This window comes from Ruditapes philippinarum, unplaced genomic scaffold (assembly GCF_026571515.1).
Source record: "Ruditapes philippinarum isolate M1 unplaced genomic scaffold, ASM2657151v2 ctg1098_1_1_1_1, whole genome shotgun sequence".
Classification (NCBI taxonomy): Eukaryota; Metazoa; Mollusca; class Bivalvia; order Venerida; family Veneridae; genus Ruditapes; species Ruditapes philippinarum.
Window position 1 is genome coordinate 214,443 of NW_026862289.1, and position 26,336 is coordinate 240,778.

The 26,336-nt window shown below is 32.1% G+C and overlaps 2 protein-coding genes across 2 annotated transcripts; both read left to right on the forward strand.

Moving 5' to 3' along the window:
- Nucleotides 1-3: 3 nt before the first annotated feature.
- On the forward strand, nt 4-22,591 carry LOC132718553 (uncharacterized). The gene is made up of 27 exons (XM_060702264.1): nt 4-134; nt 2,625-2,735; nt 3,208-3,585; nt 4,017-4,118; nt 4,477-4,583; nt 4,985-5,126; nt 5,540-5,578; nt 5,862-5,942; nt 6,612-6,716; nt 7,178-7,313; nt 7,671-7,774; nt 8,182-8,345; nt 9,128-9,277; nt 9,387-9,534; nt 11,842-12,111; nt 12,862-13,079; nt 13,322-13,532; nt 13,754-13,966; nt 14,479-14,697; nt 15,189-15,413; nt 16,270-16,464; nt 18,953-19,000; nt 19,598-19,765; nt 20,146-20,349; nt 21,089-21,292; nt 22,114-22,164; nt 22,446-22,591. The coding sequence occupies exons 1-27, from the start codon at nt 98-100 to the stop codon at nt 22,589-22,591; spliced, it is 4,176 nt and encodes a 1,391-aa protein (XP_060558247.1). The 5' UTR covers nt 4-97.
- A 756-nt stretch (nt 22,592-23,347) lies between these two features.
- Nucleotides 23,348-26,180, forward strand: LOC132718554 (plasminogen-like). The gene is made up of 5 exons (XM_060702266.1): nt 23,348-23,983; nt 24,264-24,406; nt 24,601-24,927; nt 25,583-25,825; nt 26,044-26,180. Exons 1-5 carry the CDS (start codon nt 23,919-23,921, stop codon nt 26,178-26,180), a joined length of 915 nt encoding a protein of 304 aa, XP_060558249.1. The 5' UTR covers nt 23,348-23,918.
- The last annotated feature ends 156 nt before the right edge of the window (nt 26,181-26,336 follow it).

Below are 26,336 nucleotides of genomic sequence, written 5' to 3' on the forward strand. Positions count from 1 at the left end.
TAAATCAGTGTCGCAATTAATTGTTAGTTATAACATTCATTTGCGCTTTGAATAGAGAAAGAAGATATGTTAACTTGAGTTTACAAGTTGAGCTAATATGCTTTTCTACTGCGTTTACATGATCTTATTCTTAGGTAAGTTAAAGTTTGTTTATTTGTTTTTTGAATAGAAATTGTTAAATCAAATAAAATAAATAAATAATGTAGATCAAGTTCGAAGCTTTTAAGAATAGTTGAAAATCTAATATAATATAGAGATAATATATTTCGATGTAAAGGTAGCGATTTTTTGAAACGTTGATGATTGTTTTGGACATTTTATATACACAGAAGAATTAATTATATTTTCATTATCAGTTTTATTTTAGATTTTTATTTTAATAACTGCAGATGACATTCAACTGAACTTGAATGAGGTACATTTTGTAATTTAATTCAATATAACATATTTGTTTCCTGTATCACCCACACAAAGTGAATTATAGAAATAGTTTACCTTTTAATATTTTTTATAAATGAAAAATACCCTTTTCACATATCGATGCATTTTTCATTCTAAATAAAAATAGATCAAATTTAAAACATCATAACACGATTAGAATGGTTTTGTTCACTTAATATAGAGAATGTTTTGTAAAAGGAAATATTGTAAACGGATATTTAAATATTTTTTTTAATTTTTTGTACACATATCATCTGCAAAGAGAACACATTTATATCTATTGTACATTCGACTCTTGTTAAACTATTAAAAAACAGATTAATTATAAAGAAAAACTTTTTTTGATATTGTTGCCTCTATAATCTAGAAAACGCACATCAATTTAATTTGCAACTGATGTTCTAATTGAGGATAAATTTCATTTTATTATCATTTGTAATTGTTATTCTGCAGTACATACGAGTTCATTAAGCCAAAGTTTTACAGGGAACCGAGTATGTTTAAAAAAATCAGCTCTCGAATTAAAAAAAAAAAATCTGAATTAATTGGCCTTGCTAAAAACATCATCTTTGCGACCAAGCGTCAGTATGACCTTATAAATATTAAACAAACTGTTATAACCACTGATTTTACAGTATGTGCAAGATAATTATGCTCTTTGCGGCAGTATGGCATTAATTATGTATTTCTAATTGTTGGTTTACTACATATAAAATAAATGAAAGTGATTTTTGCAACGTATTTATTACATTAAATCAAACTTTGTATTGTTTAAATATTTACTTAAGAAAATTCTCCATATATACTTTTATTCAAAAATATTTGTGTTTTCAATAAGATCGTACTATGATTTGAGCCGCAACACGACAAAAACCAACATAGTGCGTTTGCGCCCAGCATGGATCCCCAGACCAGCCTGCGCATCCGCGCAGTCTGAATCAGGATCCATGTTGTTCGCTATCAGTTTCTCTACTTGTAATAGAGTTGGTAATCGAACAACATGGATCCTGATCAGACTGCGCGGATGCGCAGGCTAATCTGGATCCATGCTGGTCGCAAAACACACATGTTGGTTTTGTCGTGACACGGCTCATTTATTATTTATGTATTACGTGTTTTGTTAAATGACTATATACAAATATGTATACGACAATTAATTATATCTTTAATACGAATCTATCTAACTATAAAAGGATGAAGGAATAACACGCTCACTGTAAAATACTAATCTGATTAATATTTACATTATGTACAATGTGTTACATACATCAATCAAATATATATTTCACATTTCAATATAGAAAAAAATGTGAATGATATTCAGATACACACGAGAAGCAGTTTAAATAACTTAATATTCGTATTAATTAGCTGATAGGAGAGATCAAGATTATTATTTCAGATTTTTCAGTTCATTAATTGTAATTCAGAAGTAGAACATGATATTCAATATTTCCAGCGAGGAATAGAATCTCACACGATACATTTTTCATGGGCTATTGAGGGAAATACCTTTTGACCCTTCTTACGCATCGTCTATTCCATGCATTATTTCACCATGAAGAGCTGGTTCTAATTTCAAATTCGTTGTATATATTATAGGAATAATAATCATGAGCCCCTGTGTGAATCTCATTTTAGACAATATAGGCGGGGTTAAATTGCAAACAACCGCTTTTATAAACGATCAAATTATCGGTCAATTATCTTTATTATGAATTAAAAAGAAATCATACTTTCTTAATAAAAAATAAAATCACTATTGAATTAACCGCAGTCGTGTATATTGTTTTTTTTTATATAATTTTGAAGATTAATTAATGAAAATGGATGTTAGAAACGGGCAAATTTCTTGAAACAAACTTACATTAAATTTTATAAAACAGTATTCCTAGCATAACCCTTCTGTTAACTCACTTAACCCGAATCCGTGACAAGCACACGGATAATCTAAACAATAATTGCATTACTTGGAATATTCTAAGATTTTTACATTTTTATTTTCATCTATCTCATATTTTGTATTGTTACTTACAATTTTTGAAAACGTGCTTACAAACGACAAGCATTCAGCCTGATTTGTGAACATTCATTAAAAACAGACAGACACAATCTATCATTAAAAAAAACCCTGTTAACAAACAGTTTATAATATTTATATGTTTTCTTTTACCTGATCAAAGTGGAGGTCAGTGCAACACCTATCAAGCACACCTCAGACTTTAAATTTGCAAATTGCACGGAAGATGAGTCAAACAAGATCGTTTGTGACCCAGCAGACCTGAAAGAAGCAGGTATAAACTATCATTTAAAAATACCACTAGTATTCTGCAAAAAAACCCTACAAAGTTTTCGTTTATATCACCTTTTTTCATACTAAAGATTTACAACAATTCAGTTTATTTCTGACATACTTATATTTATCTACTATCTCTCTCATGTTTGATATATGCTAATTACCTTTCAGATGTATTGATTCGGATATTTTTAAGAAAAAAAAAATGAAAAATTGAATTGCATTATTTTGTCCATTCAAATGTTAATGATCTGCTCACTACACTAAAAAAAATTATAGTCAATGTCAATATAGAATGTTTTGAAAAGGATTGTCATACACGTAAAAACTTAATCAAATTACCAATCGACTTTTGGATCGAGAAATTATTGAATAACTAAACCACCATGGTAGCTTAGTATAAAAGTAAAGATTTTAAACAAAGATTTAAAAAAGAAAACGTATAACACAATTATTTCTTCTTGCTAAAGATAATGAAGAGTTTATCAGTGAGTGGCCATCTGGACCATATGTACTTCCAATGTCAATCCATGGATGTCCGGAGTCATGGAAACAAGGTTGGGAAGAAGGTGTTTTGTCAATAACATGGGCGTCACAACTCAAAGTATTTACCCAAAACTCCTCGTCATCTGCCAATGATTATACAAATGGAAGCAAAGCCATATTCCATGATGTTACAATAACTAAATGGCCAGAGTTCCAAACCTACGTATTTGGTCCGTTTGATGATAAGACATTCAAACTAAAGTTTTGCTTTAAACGTGCAAGCGCTCGTTTGAATGATACAATTATAGAATGGCCTGAGAAGGAATTTAGCATATATGGTACAAATGAAACTTGTCCCAAGGGTAAAGAATTAATTATTGCATCGTATTTTATTGACAAGAAATCAATAAATGAAAATTTATAGTGATAAATAAATCAAAACGATGTGTTCATTAATAAAATATTTAAAGGTACACGTACCCTGTGTGGCTGAATTAGGCAATTAAGTGTGTTATTGTGATAGTTATATTTGTACATTTCACTTTTAAAAAATATTGATATTAGACATACTGATTTTATCGATCTTAGAAAAGAGTGAGCAGATACCTAAGGACATTACCAATAATTTTTTTTCAGAAATAAGTATCATGTCGCATATTATTAAATCAATTTCGAATATACTCAATCCTAATGACAATATCATTGTTAGGAGTTTTCTGACAATTCAGAGTATTTTGTGTGCAGATCAATAACATTGATTAAGATAGGTATTCAATATGTTACTGTTTTATAGGTTTCATCCGGAAGAATCTCAATATAACTCTTCCTGCAATATCGTACTGGTATACAGATGGATACACACCCGACATTCAAATAGAGCAAGATACAAAATCCGGTATGTTCATATGTACTTCCTCTCGGTATAAACAGCAAAGACAACCTAAATTTGACTTTTTCAATACATGATTGTATCATTTTTGTGTTAATGATTATTAATCTCTGCGATTAAGCGAACTATAGAAAGTTCATTGTATTTACTCACCAGTAAGACGAGTGCCTTATAAGACGTGGTCAAAATGTTAAATAAATTTGTTATTTAACTCTTCTATAAGGCGAGACAAATCTAAAGTAATAAAAAGTTTATAAGAATTGTGAAATGCACGTAAACATTGGTTTACAATACTTATTTTTTATTTATTTGTATGCATCGGGCAATGTGTCACTATTGTGATATTTCATTCAATTTTTCATAGCAAATTTGAACATACTTCTATGTTCGAGGATGAAGTATCATGCGGTTGTGAATGATGGGGACTTGAAAGAAATAAATGCCTCTAACAGTTATTTCATATTAATGAAGGTAATCCAGTTACGACACATTTTACGTTTTCATACTACAATACATATACACATACAAGATACCAAACATTTAACAACAATATATTCAATTTACATATTGTAAGCTTCGTATTTTATAGAAAACTTGCTAATTCTAATATGATTTATTTTGTGTGTGTTGTCCTCTTGCGAAAATAAGTATGAAATTCTATGAATAGGTCTATAATAATATAATTCCTGATGAAAGTATGTAGAGATTTGTGATATTAATTTACATGCTAGTATTAACAAAAATTCATACAAATGTTTTTTTAAGCTAAGATATCGATATAAAAAGCTCAAAGATCATTATATTTTGTACAATAAGAACACTATTTTACGATGTTAAGGTATCACATGCTTTTAAAAATTGTAACATTTCAGGAGAATGATTCTGATTGTCCACATTTTATTGATACAACTGTTCAGAAGGAAAGTATTTTCTTTGGAGATCGTGTTCAGAAAAACTCGTCCAGCACCGTCTTATTTGAAACCTTCTGCTATTATCGACCATTAATTAGAAAAGGTTATATTTAGTGCAGCAATTAACAATATTTTCAAATATCAAATTTGAGCATAATATCTTTAAGATGACATTACGATATATCAGTGTTTATACAAAGTAGTTTTGAAAACTAAATGCATATTTTAGATACATATATGCTTGGTCGGGTATCTTTTGTGCAACGGTTTTTAAAATAAATTTTTTACCCTTTTAAAAAGTGTAAAATTTTTTATAAAAAGATAAGCAATGCTGTAAAGTGAGCCCAACTTGCTTGCGAAAGGGAAAGATGTCTGTATCCATTAAAAAAGTCTAAAGATAAAGACAATTTTAACGAAAAATAAAAAGAAATAAAAAAAATCCAAACTTTTTTCCCAAAACTTTATTCTTTTAAGGTAAAATATCTCCTTTGATAGACATTGTTTCTTTTATTTCAGATGTTATGGACAACATATTTGAGTCAAATAACATAGAAGGTAATGTCAATTAAAACATACTCCAAAACGAAAATTTAATATTGACAATTTCCTTACCCAAAATATTAAATGTCGTCTGAAATGAATTAAAATTCTTTTTCAACCCATAACACTTCACCAGAAATAGTATTTCATATTGTCAGTAAATGATGTTATTTATTGAGAATAGAAGGATGATAAAACGATTTCAAACAAAAGATTTAAAAGGAAATGGTACAAACTTAAATATCTTTTAATTTACTAATGTTGGTTATATACTACATCGTTTACAATTGATTATCAGGTTACCTGACGCCATATGCTACTGTTATAGACGGATCTTTTACAGAAACTGCGCATTTTAATGATCCGAATATTAATGTTGGTAAGTATTTTTCTTTAAAAACACATAGTTTTGCTTTCTAAATCAACGAACTTCAAGCTCTAGAAGAAGAAAGTACGATTTAAAAAGTGTAAAAAACGTAATTTTAACATTTTATTTTACATGTAAATATTTTAAAAGGTAATTATCTACCTTAGTAGCTATATGACCTTACGTACAGACTCAATCAAACCGAGTCTGGAATTGTCATGTAATTTTGTTGTGATTAATGTTGCCAAGGGATCACTTTGTATCCAGCTTTTTATACTTATAAACAACAGCAGGTGTCAAGTGCTGTGTGGCAGCTGTAAAACGTTGCCCCGTACTTCACTTCTTTTTTGTTATATTTTTCTGGTCCTTCGGGATCATTGATGCCAGCATATTAAGTGTTGAGAATTGAGTACCACTCAAGCCGGTGCTAGGGGGCGTGAGGGATGGTGTACTTAATTATTATCCCTCATGTACAAACTCAATCAAACCGAGTCTGCAATTTCCATGTAATTTTGTTGTGATTAATGCTTCCGAAGGACCACTTTGTTTCCAGATTTTTATAAAAGCTCTGCCAATTGATTTTTGCAAAGGTAACTAAAAATGTCAACTTTAATCCTTAAAAAGAAACTAAATGGAAATCATGGTATTGAGTTTGATATATCTATTTCTTTAACTTTTCAGATGAGCAGCTTAAACAAATTCACGAAGGCCCAACAACTATTCCTTGGAAACTTATAGACCTCGGAAGCTCAATGCACCTGGCTTTAATAGAGATTACACTATCTGGTTGTTTTTTAATCTCTGTAAAATAAATATTTATATTAATAGTACTAATATTATAATAATTGTACAGTGAGTCTGTGCTAAAAAAATATTTGAATAAAAGTCATAGTAAGACGAAATTCATTTAATAGCCCCGTTGAAGTTATTATTTGAATTGACAACAAAGACTATATCTACTACAATTAAAATTAGAACAAAATCGTCAAAAAATAATAAAATGCTACACTTGGAACAAACTAACGTTAGGCAAAAACAGAAATGATGAAATGATAAGCCAAACAATGCAATATGGCGGAAAAGATTTAAGAGGGATGCTATGCTTCACAATATAACAATACTCACACTTTTATCTATATGTTTAACAAATCTATATTGTTTTTGATTACTTAATTCATTCATATATTTGCAATAACGCATGTCATAACTAATTCAAAGAGTTTCTTTTTTTATTTACGTATTGACAGGTGAAGAAATGGTGGATGGTAGAGATGTAGCTTGTTTTATAAGCGAAACTAGATGGAGTTTCCTTCATTTTGATGCAACACATTGCATTGTTAGTGTTAAGCAAATCCTACAAACTTTGAAGTTGCTTCCTATAAGGTAATGGATAATTTCTAAGCAATATGAAATGACAATGATATTGTTAAACCTTTTCGTGCTACATGCATTAATGATGAAATGAAAACGTTACAAATGTTTATATTATTGTCTTTGTTTCTTCAAATGTTTGTCTATCGTTTTCCGAGCTTATGCGTTGTGACGGTCATGGTCAGTCTTGATGCCTATCGTTTATCATCTGGAAGCCTCCAATGGCTGGTGTAGTCAAGCCGCAAATAAGCTTTGCCCTGTATTTCTAGTAATGGGATTGTGTATTGAATAATTATAATAACGTTCAATTGAACTTAAAACTAAATGAGAATATAAGAAAATTTGAATTTATCTTCTCTCTCTTTCCAGATTAATGCACGGACGATTCGTCGCATTGGTCGATGGTTCAAGTAATAAATCATTGTTGGATACCATTAATAACATACACGTTTACACTTACAATACCAGACAAGGTGCTCATTCTTTTCTTATTGTCTGTTTCTGATTTTCTTTAAGTGATTTAACCTTTTAAGTGTTATATATGCAGATACTACTACAGAAACGAATGGAAATAATTCAAAATAATGTCACAAACAGTTTTAACTTAATATTAAACCTTAAAAACTTTAAACTTATTGAGTATAATTAAAATAAGAAATAGACTAGATTGTTATTATTTCAATATTGTACTAAATATATTAGATATGTACGGCAAATTTGTTTAATTCGGAAGTACGTTCACCGATTTATGAATAAGTATCAACGACCTACTGAAAAAGAAGCTTGACTGCTCGAATAAATTTACAATCATATGTAATACCTAACTAACTGATTGTTCCTTCTAAAAAACATGAAAATGCAATCAAAATTACATTAACAGATACGTCGGGGAGATGTAACACCGATCTTGGAATGACCGATGGCAGCATTTTAGATTTCCAGTTATCTGCCAGCACATTCCATGAATGGTTTCCTATTGCAAATGCCAGACCGTTCTCATCTGGATGGTGTGCATCGTCAACTGATAACGATCCATTTATAATGGTATACTGCTTTTTTACTGAATACTAACTTCATGATATCTTATAAGAATATCATACCTGCTGCCGGTACAGACCGGAATATTTAGCTCAAGGGTAAATGTTTACCGCAGTAACGAGGCCGAGTTTCCGCCAAACAGTTACACTCGAGCTAGATGTTCTAGTCTGTAACGTCAGTCAGTGTTTGATTATTTTCCTTGCATATACACATTGATTATTATTTTCGGAAAGAAATAACAAGACAAATAATTTCATTTACTTTTTTTCTTTCTTATAGTAGCGTATGAATTTACAATTTCATTCATAAAGGTAAAATTACGTACGGAAATGACGTCATTTAAAGCACGCGACGTACCTTACATGGGATATAAGCACTTGTTTAAACAGTAGATATTCCATTTGATATTAAAGAAAAAAGTAGTTTGCTGTGTGGCTTGTTTTATATCTTTGCAAGTCAATTTTTAACTTAAATTTTTCTCCATATCTTAAATTTGACTTGTTACTTAATCTCCATATCTCTAGATTTCTCTAAATCATTTTCGGTCAGGTGTAAATAAAATTCTTGGAAATTAAAAAATTCAAGTCTAGCTAGTAATGTAAGGGAATGTCACAGATACGTACTATTTCTTGCTACAAATCAAACTAAAATGTTATAATGCCAGCTGCTTTTCTGATTTACTTCCTCTTTCTCCTATCAGTTTTTACATGTTTTATGCTTTTTATTATCTATACACAATTCTTTTTTTCTTTCGTTATCTTGTTGTTTTCTTCTGCAAATGCTTTTAGGTTGATTTACTAGCTACCACACGTGTCGAAGGCATTTCAATTTGGAACCTGAAGGTGGGAATAGGAACTAATGTGCATCTGATTGGCAGCAAGCGAGTTCAAATTCTGTTTGGGGAAAACGTGAGTGATCTGCAAGAATATATGACAAAGGTAAAATATATATACGACTCGTACATTGATTGAATTATCATATTACGATTCACTACATTTATTTTCTTATTGCACAACTTTTCAAATATTTGTTTACTATAACTACTAGGAATTTCAGTTGGATACCCTATCACCGGAATCACAGATCATGTTTATCAAACCATTTGAAGCTAGATTTGTAAAGATCAGAGTACTTGGTGGAATGACAAATGGGCTGATATGCCTTAGATTTGAACTCCATGGATGCAAATTTGCAGGTACTAATAAAGCCTTAAATCTTTAATGTTTACAAAGGAAGACCACAAGTTGTAAAGAATAGCATAAAATAAAGAAATTCAACACTGCAACCTTTCTTTACTAACTAAAGCTGCGGCCTTATTTACTCCTGGCAGAGCCCAGGACCACCCCGGTAAGTTATTGGGATGATCCGGGACGATCCGGGGTGAAATGATTGTTGCGGTCACACTTACCCCGGCAGCACTACGGTAATTTGCAACTAACCACCCATGATGCGCTACGGACCATCCAGGCAGAGCCCAGGTGAAGCTACGGTTCATGCCGGTGCTTCCCCAGTTGTTGCCAGAGGATCCATGCAGGTCCCCGGCAGAGCCCAGGACGATCCAGGCAGTGCTCCCGGTGGATTGAAAATGCGCGAAAATGATTACAATGATACAAAAAAATTATTTAATATAATATGTATTGTTCCAGAACAGTAATTTATGATGATTTTCTGAAAAATCCTCATGCAAGACTGGATAGAAGGGAAATGGGAAGGTTTTTTTTTTATACAAACAAGTGCAATCATCGCAAATTGTCGTGATTCTTTTGAAATAAACCGGGCTTTGCCGAGGCTCTACGGGATCAACCGTTGCTCCACCGTCATCCTCTGGTGCTCTGCCGGCATCCTCCGGGGCTCTGTCAGCATTCACCGGGGCTCTGCCAGCATTCACCGGGGCTCTACCGTAGCTCTACCGGCTATATCATACCCCGGATCATCCCCGGTTTGTGCCGGCAGAGCTACGGTGCTTCCCTGGTGTAACCCCGGCAGTGCTAAGGATGAAGCCGGCAAAGCTATACTTTAAGCTACAGTCTCACTTACATCCCGGCAGAGCCCTGGTAAACGTCCGGGGTGATCCGGGAACGACCGGGAACAACCGGGGTACATCCGTAACTCTGCCGATTACGTCCGGGATGATCCGGGAAAATCCGGCATTCGGCCTCCGATGGAATTAAATATTTAATATCACCGGGGAGGTCCGGGATGATCTGGGAAGTATAGCTTTGCCGGCTTAATCCTTAGCTCTGTCGGGAACACACTGTAGCTCTGCCGGTACAAACCGGGGATGATCCGAGGTATGATATAGCCGGTAGAGCTACGGTAGAGCCCCGTTTAATGCCGGCAGAGTCCCGGAGGATGCCGGCAGAGCCCTGGAGGATGACGATGGAGCTACTGTTGATCCCGGTAGAGCCCCGGCAAAGTCCGGTTCATTTCAAAAGAATCACGACAATTTGCGATGATCGCACTTGTTTGTATTAAAACCGTTCCCATTTCCCTTCTTTCCAGTCTTGCATAAAGATTTTTCAGAAAATAATCATAAATTACTATTCTGGAACAATAGATATTATATTAAAAAAAAATATGTATCAATGTAATCATTTTCACGCGTTTTCAATCCACCGGGGTTCTACCGAGACTCTGCCTGGATCGACCGGGGCTCTACCGGGGTCAACCGGGGCTCTTCATGCGTCATCAGGGAACGACCGGGGAAGCACCGGCATGAACCGTAGCTTCACCTGGGCTCTGCCTTGATGATCCGGAGCGCATCCTGCGTGGTAAGTTGGGAATTACCGTAGTGCTGCCTGGGTAAGTGTGACCGCAACAATAATTCCACCCGGATCGTCCCGGATCATCCCGGTAACTTACCGGGATGGTCATGGGCTCTGCCGAGAGTAAGTGAGACCGCAGCTTAAGGAATAATGGAAATATTGTATCACCAAAGGACGTCTTAAAGTGCAAAATGAAAAAATGTTGAAGACTAGGTTTAATTGAGCCTGTTTGTGGACGGTACTAGAAAGTAAAAGCAATTTGCTTTAGGTTTTTTAGTCCTTGCATCTAGTGTATGATACAAATATTTTAAATTGTTTTGCGAATAATTTGATTTCTCGTCGAAATGACACGAATGCATCATATTATATAGAAATTTCACGAATATTGCCGTATAAATATATCTTATTGTGTTTCTTTTAATTTCGTCAATGATAACAAAATATATTCAAATATACTGTTTTTATAAAAACGTTGCAATGAGGGCATAGACGCAAACATTCCGATAGTTAGTCATATCGTTTTTAGGCGTCTCAGTTACCAAACCATATATTTTTTCTCAATAAGTCCATTATATCAAAGAATATAATCTACTTATATCGATATATATTTTACTATTAAAACAGGAAGTATGAATGACAAAAATGAACTTAAATTGGTTTTAATTCAAAAGAATAAATAGATAGGAGTCATAAAATAGTATGGCAATTAAATGTGATTTTCTTTTTTACTTTGGCAGGTATTCCATCGCTGAAGTGCAATGCGAGTAGTGAAATGTTTGATAATATGGATGTCCTTCGGTTGCCAGACACAGATTCTTCACACATACGGAACATAACTTCTTTTGATGCATGCAAACAAAAATGTCAACAAGCACAAAACTGCAGTACCGCCGTGATTACTGACAACTTCGTTTGTTCAATGTATCATTATGACAATATGGAAAGATGGAGTGTTCACCACAATAAAGAAACCGGCTTCCAATCATCGACAAAACTTTGCTGGAACAGTAAGTAGTAGCCAGTTTGGTTTAAACAGTATGTATTGACATATATAAATAATGTGAAATGGTGAACGACCTTTTAAATTTTCTTTAGCAGCTCATAAGATATATTTTCAAACAGTACATTCTTCATTAATATATTTGTAGATTCTGTCAGACTTGTGATCAGGAATACATATTGTTATGAAAATCTTTAATTGATAATTAAATATTCACAGTTTTCATAAATAGACATGAACCTATTTGTAATATATTGTAACAATTCTTTATTCTTTAACGGTGGTCTATTCCTCTTTGGCAGATTAATAAGGATATAATCTAACATATACTTTATCCTGATACACTCTTTTCTTTCATTCATTACAACAATCTCGGTGTACAAAAGGTCAAAAGTGCAGTAATAGAAAACAACATATTAATTTTATAACTCTTCTTTAAGAAACAACATTAAGAGACGTCATGACGTCATGTACTTTCATAGCAGCGTCATGAGTATTATTGTCTGTCGAATGATTATTGTAAAGTCATATTAAAGTGTAAATTATGCAGTGGTTTTGGCGTATATTTTCTGGTGTTGGTGTTAACAATGGTAACTAAGTAACGGGATAAAATAATTTTGTGGTTCACACAAACCATAAGACGTCTAGCTCACCACTCTTCTTAAAATTCAAATGATGATGAATTAGAAAAGTTGCGTCTTACTTTCAGTATGATTTATTCGGAAGGTATTGTTGACTATATGTTATTTATTTATAGATTATCTTGCTGTTGGAAAATCGAGATTAAAAACAACGCCTTCAAGAACTACATTGTTCAGTCATATTGCAGAAGTTTTTGAAGAATCAGTAATAACTAGCATAGGATATCCATGGTCATATGTTGGGGATCAGAGTTACAAATGGATTGTAGAATTCGATGACGATAATTATGTGAAGCTAATATTCACAAATATTTCGTTTCATAAATATGCAAAGGTAAATGATATTTATATAAACTACCGAATACGCTGTTTTCATTAAGTTTTAGATTATTTTTGTATTCAATGTGTGTAATCTTCTGCTACTCAAGGTATTGCTATTGATATGTTTTGGATAGAACTATGTAAAAGCAAGAGTGTGTACAACAGTACCAAGTGAAATCTAGGTAAAGTAACACTATGACAATTATAGCATCAATATTTTTGTTGATTAATTTAATAAAATTCCTAAATTTTCAGAATAATTCGAGTTGTACAGATTCACTACTGGTATCAAACTTTCTGACCGGGAATGCAGGGACTGCTAGACGTATCACTAACAAGTTGAATGGCCATGTATTCATCATTGAAACAAGCGAAACAACAGTTATTCTGACTTTTACCTCATGTTTTCCATCGGCAGATATAACCGAATTGGGCAATGGATTTCGAGCAATTGCCACTAAACAAAGTAAAGAAATAAATATTCCCACCATTTCTTTAATTTATTAATATCTTGCATTCAGCAGTAACCTATTTCAGTAAACAACATGATAATATTCACTTATATGAAGTTCACGGTAAATTTATTCTATACAAAACTGCACTTAAAAGCATGTTTATGAATGATAATACATTATAAATTATATAACGTTGCCAAAAGTATATATTTACTTGTATGATATATTTTAGAGATTCCGGCATGTTTTTCCTTACACTCTGATCAAAGTTGGGAAGATGGTCGATCGGAAATTTGCAGTAAAGAAGAAATGATTATTATGCCTATGTCATATGTTGGCCTTCCTTTTGAGAAGACAAAGGAAACTTGGAATTTGTTTTTTCCAAGACATCGTATCGAGTTACTTGTGACAGAATTTCAGGTGCCATGTCAGGGTGCTGAAGGTGGTAAGGCTTTTATAATTTATCATGTATATTTAAAAAAAAAAATGCGTGATATGCAAGTAAAATATCATGAAAGGACTATTTCATCGATGATTTATATAATGATAGCAGATTTATATATGTAAACTACAAAGTGTCTTTTACAGTTCAAGCCGTATAAACAAAGGAAAAGTTAAATTTAGATATTTTTTCAATTGAGATCTATTGCGATACAAGTAATTGATACTTTTTGCCTAAAACGTCCATTTCCTAAAACCATAATTGGTACGTTGTCGTGACCCGAGATCGACTTGAACCAACAATCTTTGATTTAGAAACAGGTACTCTATTAAGTACATCGTTTATCTAAGAAAAAGGAATGGTTAAATATTGAAGTATTTTGTTTCATAACGGTTAACTTTCAGAACGTTGTTTTCTTTTATTGGTAAATATATACTTAAAATGCTCATATTTTCAGTTAAGCAGTATTTCAGGAATAACCTTTTTATGATTTTTTAATCAATTCAATTCCATAGGCTCTAAGTTCTATGTCGTCGATTTCAACATGACTTTTGAATACTGCAATCTTAATATGCCACCGGAAAAGATCCATCTATCATCGGATAATGCAACAATACATTTCCTAAAGGACAAAAAGCAGGAAAGAGTTTATTCCGAAGGATTTGTGATCAGATACGCCCTAACTTATGACAGACCCAACGTTTCGTTCACTTTCAATGGCATTCGATCCAACGGTATGATAAATTGTATAGTTTTCCCATAAAGATTTAATGTGATGAAAGTTTATTTTAATTTCTTATTATGTGTGTTGCATAATAATTGGTTTCGTATGATAGGCAACTGTAGTAGTAGTGTCGTTAGCAATGACAGTCCTCAGATCTTCGTGAATCAGGTGAAAAGGTACCTTACGAACAGCACGACAATTCTGTCGGTATGGCCATAGTTTCTACATATGACTTTTAGAAATTAATGTCTGAACTTTAGAATATCAAAGACAAATCGTTCCATCAATAACTGAGCAAGATTGAATTTATTTTTAATGAACCTGTAAACATGTAATGCACAAGTACTGTTACAGTAGCAAAAGTACGAAGTACACCTAAGATACTTAAAACATTACGAAAAAAATGGTTTAAACATCTAAATGTTTGGTTAGTTTTTTTTCAAAACAGCTCATAATAGCTGGGGTTGTTTCATCTAAAAATCGTCTCTCCTGCCATTTTAGTATCAAACATTGCTTTGGGCAAGCCAACAATTGGATCAAGTCAATATGAAACACACCGTACAGATTATGCTCCAGCCGGTGTAACTGACGGGATAATACATGCAGATCTAACATATGGTAGCTGCTTTCATTCGTTACGGGAATTAAACCCATGGGTTTTAATCGACCTTGAAGGAAACTACGTTCTTTACTGGGTAGAAATATACACGAGAATGGATTGTTGTGGTGTGTAAAATTATATTATTTAATGTGTCTCCTTCATTTCCGTGATAAAAGACATCAAGATGTTCAAAATATATACTAGTACAGAAATAAGCATGAATTATTTTTAACTTTCAATACCAGTCAGTACCTAAATGTGTTAAGCCTAGGGAAAATATACAAAACGATGATTATATATTATGTATGTTTGCCCATTTAATTTAATCTCTACTTGAGTAAGATAATACCTCTCTACCATTTAACCACTTCTATTTCAAAAATTAAATTGGAAATTAAAATAATTGTTCGTTCTTCTTGCTTTCAACTAGTTATCGAAACAATCAGATGTGATGAAAAACTTATTAAGGCTATCCTTATTTTCCATATGATTGCTTCCTATATGTAATGACTAGGATATATATATGATTGGTATTTTGAATGATAGAATCGTATCCAATTCCAATAATGTTACTATTAGTTTATATTCAGTACGTCACTTCCAGCTGATCAGTGTCTGAAATGAAATGATTTTGTTATGTGTTGTACCTATGTTGCTTGCTCTGGTACAGTTTCCGACGGCGTATCTACATTTTTCCTATCATATCGATTTTGCTAAATAAAACAAAAACATGTTTTGGATTATATACTTTGACGTGTGGTGTGTCTAAACTAAACTTGAAGCCCAATGCTTGGTTACATTGTCGGGTATATTATTTTCCAAACGTAAATATTGAGAAATGATGTTTTTCAGACAAAAATGACGAATGAGATATCGTAATACATCTTACATGACCGACGTTATGTATGTGACCTGAGCTATTGTCATTAGAAAATTGTTTGACTGTAGAAAAATGCTTCTTTTTATGAATGCTTTATCCAGATCATCGCCATGAAAACGCTGAAGTTTCTGCTGGCCTGGACCTAAAACACATGCATGTCACTAGTGTATGCGGACGCTATGGACCAAATCAAGGTGTTATAATGAGTGGAGTGAGAGCTCGATATGTTAAGTTAGTACATGTGTTTAAAAAGGAGTCCATGAATATATGTGAGATAAAAGTTTTTGGAATTTTAGGTATGATGTTTTTATTGAATATATTTTTCAAAAAAAATCTGCAGAAGGTTATTTTAAAATTTATTGAAATAAAAATTCAATTGACGGATACTTAACTCTAATTGTATGACAATGCATATACATTTTTTTTTTAACAACAACAATCACTTTTATTTTCCATTCAGTTTACAATAGTAACAACATGACATATAATCAATAAAAGTTTCAAACAGTATGTGGGTTTAACTTAGAACTAGGTATGATTTTTTTCAGGGGGGCAGTAAAATAGATTATGAAATAAAAAAAGAAAAATATACATAAATATTTATATATGGCATTGTCATATTGACTTAGACAATTACGACAAAATTACTGTGGATTGTATAAATAGCCTCTTTTCTGAGTAAAATTACCGTGGGATTTTTTTGCTATAATCTATAAATACAATGCGTATTTCTATAGTAGATACGATGGCGAGATTTCCATGATATTGCGCTTGTTGATAAATTATAGATAATAGTACCGTCTCGTTCGGAAGTCACGTGCTATGTTTGTTGCGATTTGATTAGTTGGGACATATACAAAAATAAAAAGGTCATGTTTTGGACAAAACTGGTTTCATTGACTGGATGTATATCGATTGTGATTTTAAATTCTATACGGATTTACTAGCTTTGCAACTTGAGAGGTATGTTTTCAGTAGATTACCTTTTGAATGTATTCATAATCTCGCGCACAAAGCGGGCGATATTAATCAGTAACTTTCTTGAAGTTGAACACATTAGGGATGAAAACTTGATAATATTTGGTCGAGTATAATAATATTTCGGAATGAATTTTGTTCTTAACTCTTGGAAAAAAGGACATTTAAGGAGAAAATGGAATTCGTCTCCCAAATCGTTGAGCTGACAGTGGCGACATTTACGTTCCTCGTAAGGGACAAATGACTGTCTCCATCTACCTGTTTCTATTGGCAACCTATGATTTCCGGTTCTAAAGTAGAAAAGTGACGATCTTAAGTTTTTTGGTAAATTACTCAAATAATGTTCTAAATTTAATTCAGTTTTAAAGAGACGGTAATTTAATCCCTTTGAGGAGTTAGTTAATTGATTGCTTTGTAAGAATTGGTCTAACAATTTGCGCTTGATAAGAATACCAACATTCTTTAAATTAATATTATTTTGGTTTTCCCATATATATGTGTAACCAAAATATCTTTTATGTGTTGCAGCCATTTGAAGTTAATCGTTGAATTAAGCATGTTTTCATAACATAGTCTGGCTACTTTATTTTCCTTACCCATAATCAGTTTACACCAGTAATTAATCATTCCAGTTTTTATTACTATTTCTAATGGTTTGCGGCCTAACTCTCCATAGAGCATATATAAAGGGGTGCTTTTTTTACTATTTGTGATCTTTCTAAGAAAATTATTATGAATAGTTTCTATTAGGTCAAGGTTTTCAAAGCCCCATGTTTCACAATTATACGTTAAAATAGGCAAAATGGTTTGATCAAAAAGTTTTGTCTGTAAGTCGATTGGTAAATCAAGATTAAATATCCTAGAGTAAAGAATATGCATGGCTTTATTAGCTTGGTTAGACAGGTATTTTCTTGTACTAAGAAAACTGCCAGACGGGGTAAATAGAGTCCCGAGGTATTTGTATTCCTTAACTATTTCTATTGGTTCCTTGTTAATTGTAAAATGATATTTGTTTGTTTTATTTGATCCGAAAATTACAATTTTTGTTTTTTGCCATGTTTATTTCAAGTTTCCATTTTACACAATAATAATAAAAATCATCCAAAAGTTTTTGAAAAGCAGCAGGGTCGTCACTAACTATAATAGTATCATCGGCATATAACAGTATAAAAAGTTTCAAGTAAAGGTCGGATCCAAGATCTGTCTGCTCTATTTTAATGCCTGTATTGTTTGATTCTAAATAGGTCTCGAGATCATTAAGGTAGATGGAAAAAAGTGCAGGAGACAAATTTTCTCCTTGACGAACTCCACAGTTACTTTTAAAAAAAGGAGACATTGTACCATTTACAGAGACACAGGATTTTATGTCGGCATACATATTGTAAATTATATTATAAAGTTTTCCCTGTATACCATTGTTAAAAAGTTTGCTCCAAAGGCCCGCCCTCCATACTTTGTCAAACGCTTGAGAAAAATCAATGTAAGCACAAAATAATTTCTTTTTCTGTGCACGTAGCTTATCTATTAAAAACTTAAGAGTGAAAACGTGGTCCGATGTACAATAATTTGCTCTAAACCCTGCTTGATTTTCTCTCAGTATATTATTTGTATTTAAGAATGCTGTCAATCGGTCATTAAGGATAGCAGTAAAAACTTTACCTAAACAGCTAAGGATAGTAATTGGTATACGAGTATGTTACTCTTTGGTTTTGAGCAACTAAACGGCTAAATAATATTGACAGTGTGTCACATTTTAATGTTATGCTAGGTTTGTTCATTTAATGTATTGAAAACAAACTATTTCAGAGACAGAGGTTGATGTATCAAAGCATGTTTTTCAAAGGCCGGCGCAAGGTATTTTCATTGTTTCATACCGTATAAGACTACAGTTTATTATTGTAATTATCTTATGTCTGATGCAAAAGTGTCTTCATGACAGTTGTTTTAATTGGTCATTGTACGAAGTTTGGTTAAATATTTTCTGTCTTTCGGGGCACAAATTGCAGCATGTAAGTGATGAAGACTGAATATTGTTTGCCGCTAGTAGTGAGAGATGTTGCACTTTTGCATTATCTCTTGTTGACAGACTCAATGAAACCGAGCATGTATTTTTCTAAAGTTGTTTGCATTGCTTTCAAGGGATCTATGCTTTCCCAGTTATATGCTATACCGGTTGTCTTTCCATCAGGATAATGTTGGGCTGTGCTAAATGAACCTTTTTTTTTATTTTTGATGTCTATTGATGATGATCTTCCACCTTTGGTGTTATTCAGTCTTTATTTCTGTAATTATTTTACTAAACAAGGTATGTGCTTCCCTACCTGTATCAGTTTCTTTATCCAATCTTCACACCTCTCTCAAGTTTAATTAAGTTCATAAGGAGTTTATCAAGCTCTAATACAAATTAACCACAGCTTGACTGATCTGGACTTTTTATGATTTGCTTTGAAGTTGATGGTCAATGGGGAAACTGGATGGCATGGTCAGCAATGTGTTTTTGTAATGGAACACAGCCCAGAAAGCGGTTATGTAACAATCCTTCTCCTCAGTTTTCTGGGAGGTCTTGCAAAGGACCAGATACCATGTACAGAAATTGTGATCCATTAGAAAATTGTATAAGTAAGTTTACATTCGATAGATTCCAAAGTGTTTTTCTTCTCTTTTTTTTCGTTTGTGTGTATGTGTGGGGGCGTAGCAAACCTTACACCTAATCTTTCTAAAGTATTTAACAGTTCTAAGAATGTTAAGGAATATATTAAACTGTCAAAAACAAATTTGAAAAGTACAAACATTTTTTATGAAAGACGTTTAGAATAGTGGAGCTGGTTTTGATAACGGATGAAAATTCTTCACCACTAGTATGTATTTTGAAATTTTCGATTGCAATGCAGTTAAGAAAATAAAGATACATTAATTTATGGCTGCTTAATTTAAATTGTTTTAAATATAACTTAATTGATCGCAATATGACATTGATATAGTATGTACTTTATTTTTAGTCAGAAACGTGGCTTTAAATAAAACAGCCACTCAGTCGTCATTGTATCAGTCTAGAACAGCAGATTTGGGAATCGATGGTAATTTGAGTCAGGGTCCGACTTCATGTTTCCACACAGAGAAAGACTATCAGCCATGGTGGCTAGTTGACCTTCATGAAGTTTACATGTTACATCATATTGAGATTCATGACTTTATCACTTATGGTATTAAAATATAATTCTTATATATTTAATGAAATAAATATAATATGTGTAGCTTTGTTGTAAAGAAATTGATTTTTGTTCACCTCTTTTTCGATATATATAGCTCGTAAATTTAATAACAGACGACTTTTAAATTTGTAGTTATTTAAAATTAAATAAGCACATCATAAACAAGCGAGGCTGTTGGCTGCGCGAAAGAATAAGTTATATAAAATGCTACCTTTACTAATGTCTATGTAAAACAGTAATTTCCTTTTAGATGGAGACAACGTGTTTACACATGATTTAATTTTAGCCTGCTTCTCTCGGTAAACTACTGTCAGTACATGAAATCAGAGAGTTGTACACTTCACTATTTGTGTGCGGAGATAAGAAAACATTGTCTTCTCATTTATAAGATAGCAAATAAAATTGTTTTGCAACAAAGCAAGAATTTTGAAAAAAAGGTCCCGAAGTAACAAGGCTGATGTATGTTAATGTTTTATGTATTTGTATTTTATTAACTGCTCGTGTCATTTTGTAGTAAATCATCCGTCTTATTCAAAATCAAATAAGAGTTAGACTCGGCTGTTTTGCATCCGAATTATCTTGCCAACTCTACAGATATTATATGAAAAGTCAGAAGATTTATTTCAATTAAGGTTTAAAGTATTGTTCAAAATATATTCGAACTATTTTAAATACATGAAAAATAATAGAAATGTGAATGTTTCAGGATAAAGTTTATGTTCTTTTATAGCAAGAGGAACACAGAGTATTGAAGTAACAACGGGAATTACAAAGTGTAACATGAGTAGTTTATATTTCAAATGTGGAGAACCAATGATTCAAACCAGCAAAACGATTGAAGCAATAGGGAGTATTGCTCGATATGTAAAAGTACAGCTTATGGGGGTCGTAGAATTCTTGCATCTTTGTGAAGTTGAAATATTTGGACAACAAAGTATGTTCCCCTGAAATTTATTTGTCATTATCATCATTATTATATATTCTTATTATTATAATTAGAAAGAAATTTCCAGGTTAATGGTTCAGTATTTCAATACACTAGAATCTCTTTAATGGTATGTCTGTTTTTAATGTTAGACAATGTTTTTGTTGGTGGTTTTTGTGTATGTGATACGTAGGCATTATTACCCCTGATCTTTAAAATTTCCATTTCTTCAGTCAGTCAGGCCTATTGAATTATAACTCATGTATTCTTTGACTTTGGGCCAATAGGTATCCTTTATGTTGTACACGAAAAAGCGACATTTAACTTATGGTGATGACCGCCATTTGTCAGGTCTTCAGATGTTGCTTAATTCCTTATTTATTCAAAATGTAACTTAAGCCGGAGCCATGAACTGTAGCTTGATTACCATTGCCATTAATGAATAGGCCTAGGTGCACACCTAGCCTGTAACAATTGCAGTTTTTCATGTTTCATGGCCTTCATTGTGTCAATTTGCAAACTTCTTGTCATGTACAGTGAGTATGAATTCTTACAAATGAAGCATGTGTATTGTTACAAATTTGATATCGTCTATCTATATTACCATTCATGTGTTTTTCCGATAAAGTGCACGAATACTTTAGTGTAATGCATTAGATATATTATAATGTCAGTTAATAAAAACTTGCTTCCTAGATGGAGATTCGCAAATACAATGTGCTAAAATATTATATAGATATATTTTCAAAATTAATATTGAAAAAGCAATATTATTTATCAAGCAGTGTTATATATAGCTGTAGATTTAGTAAGATTATTTCTCTCTCCAGTTTTAGATCAATCAAAATTTGACGAAACTTGTGAAGATGACCTAATAAGTGGTAATTTCTTTTACATAAGATTTGACTGTTAATATACTCATACATGTATACGATAATGAAATCGGTATAAAAAATCGTTTCAGTTTTCAGAATATTAAGTGGAATTTCATAGTATTTCACACATTTTTCAAAAATAGTTGTTACCAAACATTCTTATCAAAAACAGTACATTTATATTATAACTATAATTCAAAAGTAATAATAAACTGTATAGTACAATTTTAATAGTCATCTTGTTCAAATTAGTAAAGAAATAAATGTTTGATTTAAATGTTCTTTAGCGGATGGAAGATGGTCTTCCTGGTCACCATGGAGCACATGTTCTGAAAGTTGCGGAACCGGAAAATCAAACAAGAAACGCGCACTTTGTTCTGAACTAAGCCCCTTTAAAATGGTGAAAGTTTTGTGTTCAAAGGCCAAAAGATAAAAGAAACTGTGGGAGGTTTTCATGCAATGTAAATTTTAAATCCCGTTTTTTATGGTTTTTCCCCCTTTAATTTTTAAATTAAATTCTATTTGATATGTCTATGGGCCTTCGTTCCTTTTTTAAGGGATATTTTTTTTAGGGGGTTTTAAAGTTTTTTTGTTAAGCAAAAATTAAAAAGTTTTTAATTTTGGGATTTTTCTGAAAAAGGGTTAATTTAACTACGTCTATTAAATAATAAAATTGTTGAGCTCTTTTAGTAGTAATGACTTTAATTATAATTTATGCAATCAAAATGTCAATAGGTATTTTTTCCCCCTTTAACTGTTGTTATTTCCGTAAACAAAAAAATTTTTATTTTTATGTATTTCATTTTAAGAATTTTAAAAAAGGGCATTTTCTGTAAATATTTTCATTTTGAAAATTTTAAATTTCCCTTTGTCAATAGTCTTTTTTGAAAATTTATCTTTAAATTTTTAGATTGTATTCGGGAAATTTAAAGAAATGTTTTTACCCATTACCCCCCAGCTACAAACTGGAGGAAAAGCAGCAAACAATTTTTGGCATGGGGGTTACAACTCTATCTCTAGGGTCTAAAAAGGAAATTTAAAGATATATAAAATTTCTCTTTCAGGAAACAAAATACATCGACGGTCCCTATTCCAGTTTAAAAAAAAAATTTTAATTGCATTAAATGCTGGCTTTTTTAAATTCATATAGGTATTTAATTTTTATATCGGTAACATCTTTCGGAACATTTTGACACAACCCTTGTTTAGAATACAACCACCACCTGTTGAAAAGAAGTCTTACATACGATAAATGGGCAGAAACATCTATATCTACACTTGCTGATATAGTCTTCGGATATTTCAAATAAATCAGATTATGTATTCAAATCCTACCTTTTCATATTAAATGTTTAGTCCCTCCGAAGCCGGGTGCGGTCGATATCTTGCATTTATCACTACCTTTCATGAATAGGTTTAATCAAACCAAGTCTAAAAATCCTTTAGTAATTCTGTTTTTCTCTATTTTACATAATAATTCAATTGCGGGAGAATCTGAATAATAAATACAATATTAACATGTCGTTAAAATGTACTGTCTTACTAATTTCAATGTCAATTTACATTTATGTTATGTATTTAAAACTTTTTTCCAAATCTGTACTCGCATATACAGATGTTTGATTGTTAATGCGATTTAATTAAGATTAAAATCTTAATTGCTTTTGGATCACTTCTTGAACGTAAACTTGATTTTCAAACAAATGTAATGTTTAAAATCGTAAAAAAGTATGTTTTCATGATAGGCTTACACCGCATATATGATCAAGACTCAGGAAAGATTAATATGGGATGATACCTCTCATCACGTGACATTTACTGCATGGTAACATTAATATTTATATGGCACTTGAAATATCCACATCAATCAATTAACTAATGCATTTTGCTCAAACTACTTGTACATTCTTAATGTCATAAAATTAATTTATCAACCAAACCTGGGACATCAGGCCACACTATTTTAACTAAGTGATAAATAAATTTTAAAAAATCCCAGGAATTTAGTAGTATTTTATGCCCGGATATTTCATATATAACGCTTATAACATGAGAGAATTGTATTTTTTAAATAGTGATTTATATCTTTGGTTTCTAATCAAAAGGAAAACTGGTGAACCATCTGATGGAAATTGCACACGTATGAACTACCGGTTTTATAATGAAGATAATACATGGGAATCTGAGGATTGTGAGAGACAGCTAGCAGAGTATTTCGTCTGTGAAAGGGATATACACTCTGGTACAAGTATATCTTATCATTAACATTTTGCACGTAAATGTGATAACTCGTCGATCAAATGGCAAGTGTTTTAAGCAAGATTTAACATTAGAATTTAGAACACATTGTCAGTTCAATCAATACAATATATTTAAAAAAACAAATCAATAAGAAACCTATATAAATGTCAGACACAAATTAAGTTATTCTTGTCATTCCAGCCAAAGGTACCGATACAGCATATTTACCTGACAAGCGGAACTGGGTCCTGATTCCAGAACAGATACCTACCAATCAATATAATGGAACAGTAAATCAAACGATGTCAGGAAAAACATGTTCACTTTGGGCAAATGAAAACAGAACGAATTTACTAGATAGTGGTGCATGGCTTCATGATGACCCAATTGAGGACACGATGTTTCCGGAGAGATCTATAATTGCGGCAGAAAACTATTGTCGTTCGCCAACCAATGACAGATATCTCTGGTGCTACACTGAATATGATCCAATTAAGCCATACGCCTTCGAAGAATGTGATATTATCAGTAAGTACGTTTATCTTATATTGTTAAACAGTGGATTTCTTATCAATAAAGCATAAAAATAACATTATGCACATTTTCCGCTGTTGAGTTGAGTTTAATTAGATACATATTTCAGAAGATAATGTATTATAATTGTGATATATCAGTTACTGATGATGACAGATATCTTCATTTAAATGTAAACCTATCTGATATATTAAAATGTGTCCAACATTTTCCACTCATTCGAACGTCAATGTCCGAATACTATTTACGGAATGTCCGTGATTGCCATCTCTTACTGATTATTCTTGCGCAGAAGATAATTCTACTTATGTGTCCATTTGGTACTTATGCCTACCATATTTGCATATTTATAAAGGTCGAGTGTTGTTTTATAAGTAATATAATGGTATGTATATATAAGCATCTATATAATATAGTATTATAAATTTTAACAAATCCACAATCTATGACTTAGAAAGCAAATCACATTCACATCAAGTGTCACTGTCACCCTCACATAAGGAACATCTACTGGCCATTGACAATTTCCGTAACCATAACAGATATGCATTTTTCTTAAACTAGCATTTATTTAAATATTCATTTCGTTACTATTTAGACTATTATTAAATAATGAAGTTGTGGGTTGTTTTTTAACATATAATTTCAGTGCAACCTGTACAAGCCAACAACAGTAAATTTGACGGTTATCTAAGATATACGGGAACGCTAAATACAACATTCTCCGGTGAACCGTGTGTGAAATGGTCAGAAAAGCTTGCTCATGATTTTTGGTTCCCTGGAGAAAGTCTTGCTGGTGTCAGCAACTATTGTCGGGATCCCTGGAATAGCGGGTACATCTGGTGCTTCACCAAAAATAAATCATTGTGGTGGCAGCCGTGCATACTAACAGGTTGTCATTAAATCTCTAATGTACATGTAAAAGTTTTATCATAGAATTTGAAATTTCAGAAAATGTGGTTTTTTTTTTCAATTCATACATTTTTTATTTTATTTTTAATAAACATACATAATATGAAATATGCCGATGTACTATTCAGTGTTTTTCACTCGTTTGCTTGTTTTTTGTTTGAATAAACAGTTTCTATAATATTAATATTGGTATTAAAGATTCGCCAGACAGTGGTCGGGGAGTCGTTTATAAAATAAGAATTTGGCACGGGTTTGGAATCATACATACACAGGGGATTGCTTTGTTCAACCTTGGAGAAGATTATAATGATTCTGTTAGAGAAAAAAGAGTTTAGTATGATGGTAAGAAGGGAACCAATGTTTGTTGGAAGGGCTATACGACGGCTATCCCAATAAGTCATGGACAACAGCGTTTAAATACAAAACTCTATAAGTCTTTTACTGGTTATTTTACTTTATATCCCATTGCTGAGCAAACATGCAACAGATCA

Bases quoted from the DNA above. Each gene is read 5' to 3' on its own strand.
- LOC132718553 (XM_060702264.1), top strand. From the start codon at position 98: ATGCTTTTCTACTGCGTTTACATGATCTTATTCTTAG. The intron at 135-2,624 runs GTAAGTTAAAGT...ACCTGATCAAAG, and splicing joins TTACATGATCTTATTCTTAG to TGGAGGTCAGTGCAACACCT. The intron at 20,350-21,088 runs GTATTAAAATAT...GTTCTTTTATAG, and splicing joins TCATGACTTTATCACTTATG to CAAGAGGAACACAGAGTATT.
- LOC132718554 (XM_060702266.1), top strand. From the start codon at position 23,919: ATGATCAAGACTCAGGAAAGATTAATATGGGATGATACCTCTCATCAC. The intron at 23,984-24,263 runs GTAACATTAATA...TCTAATCAAAAG, and splicing joins CACGTGACATTTACTGCATG to GAAAACTGGTGAACCATCTG. The intron at 24,407-24,600 runs GTATATCTTATC...TTGTCATTCCAG, and splicing joins GGATATACACTCTGGTACAA to CCAAAGGTACCGATACAGCA.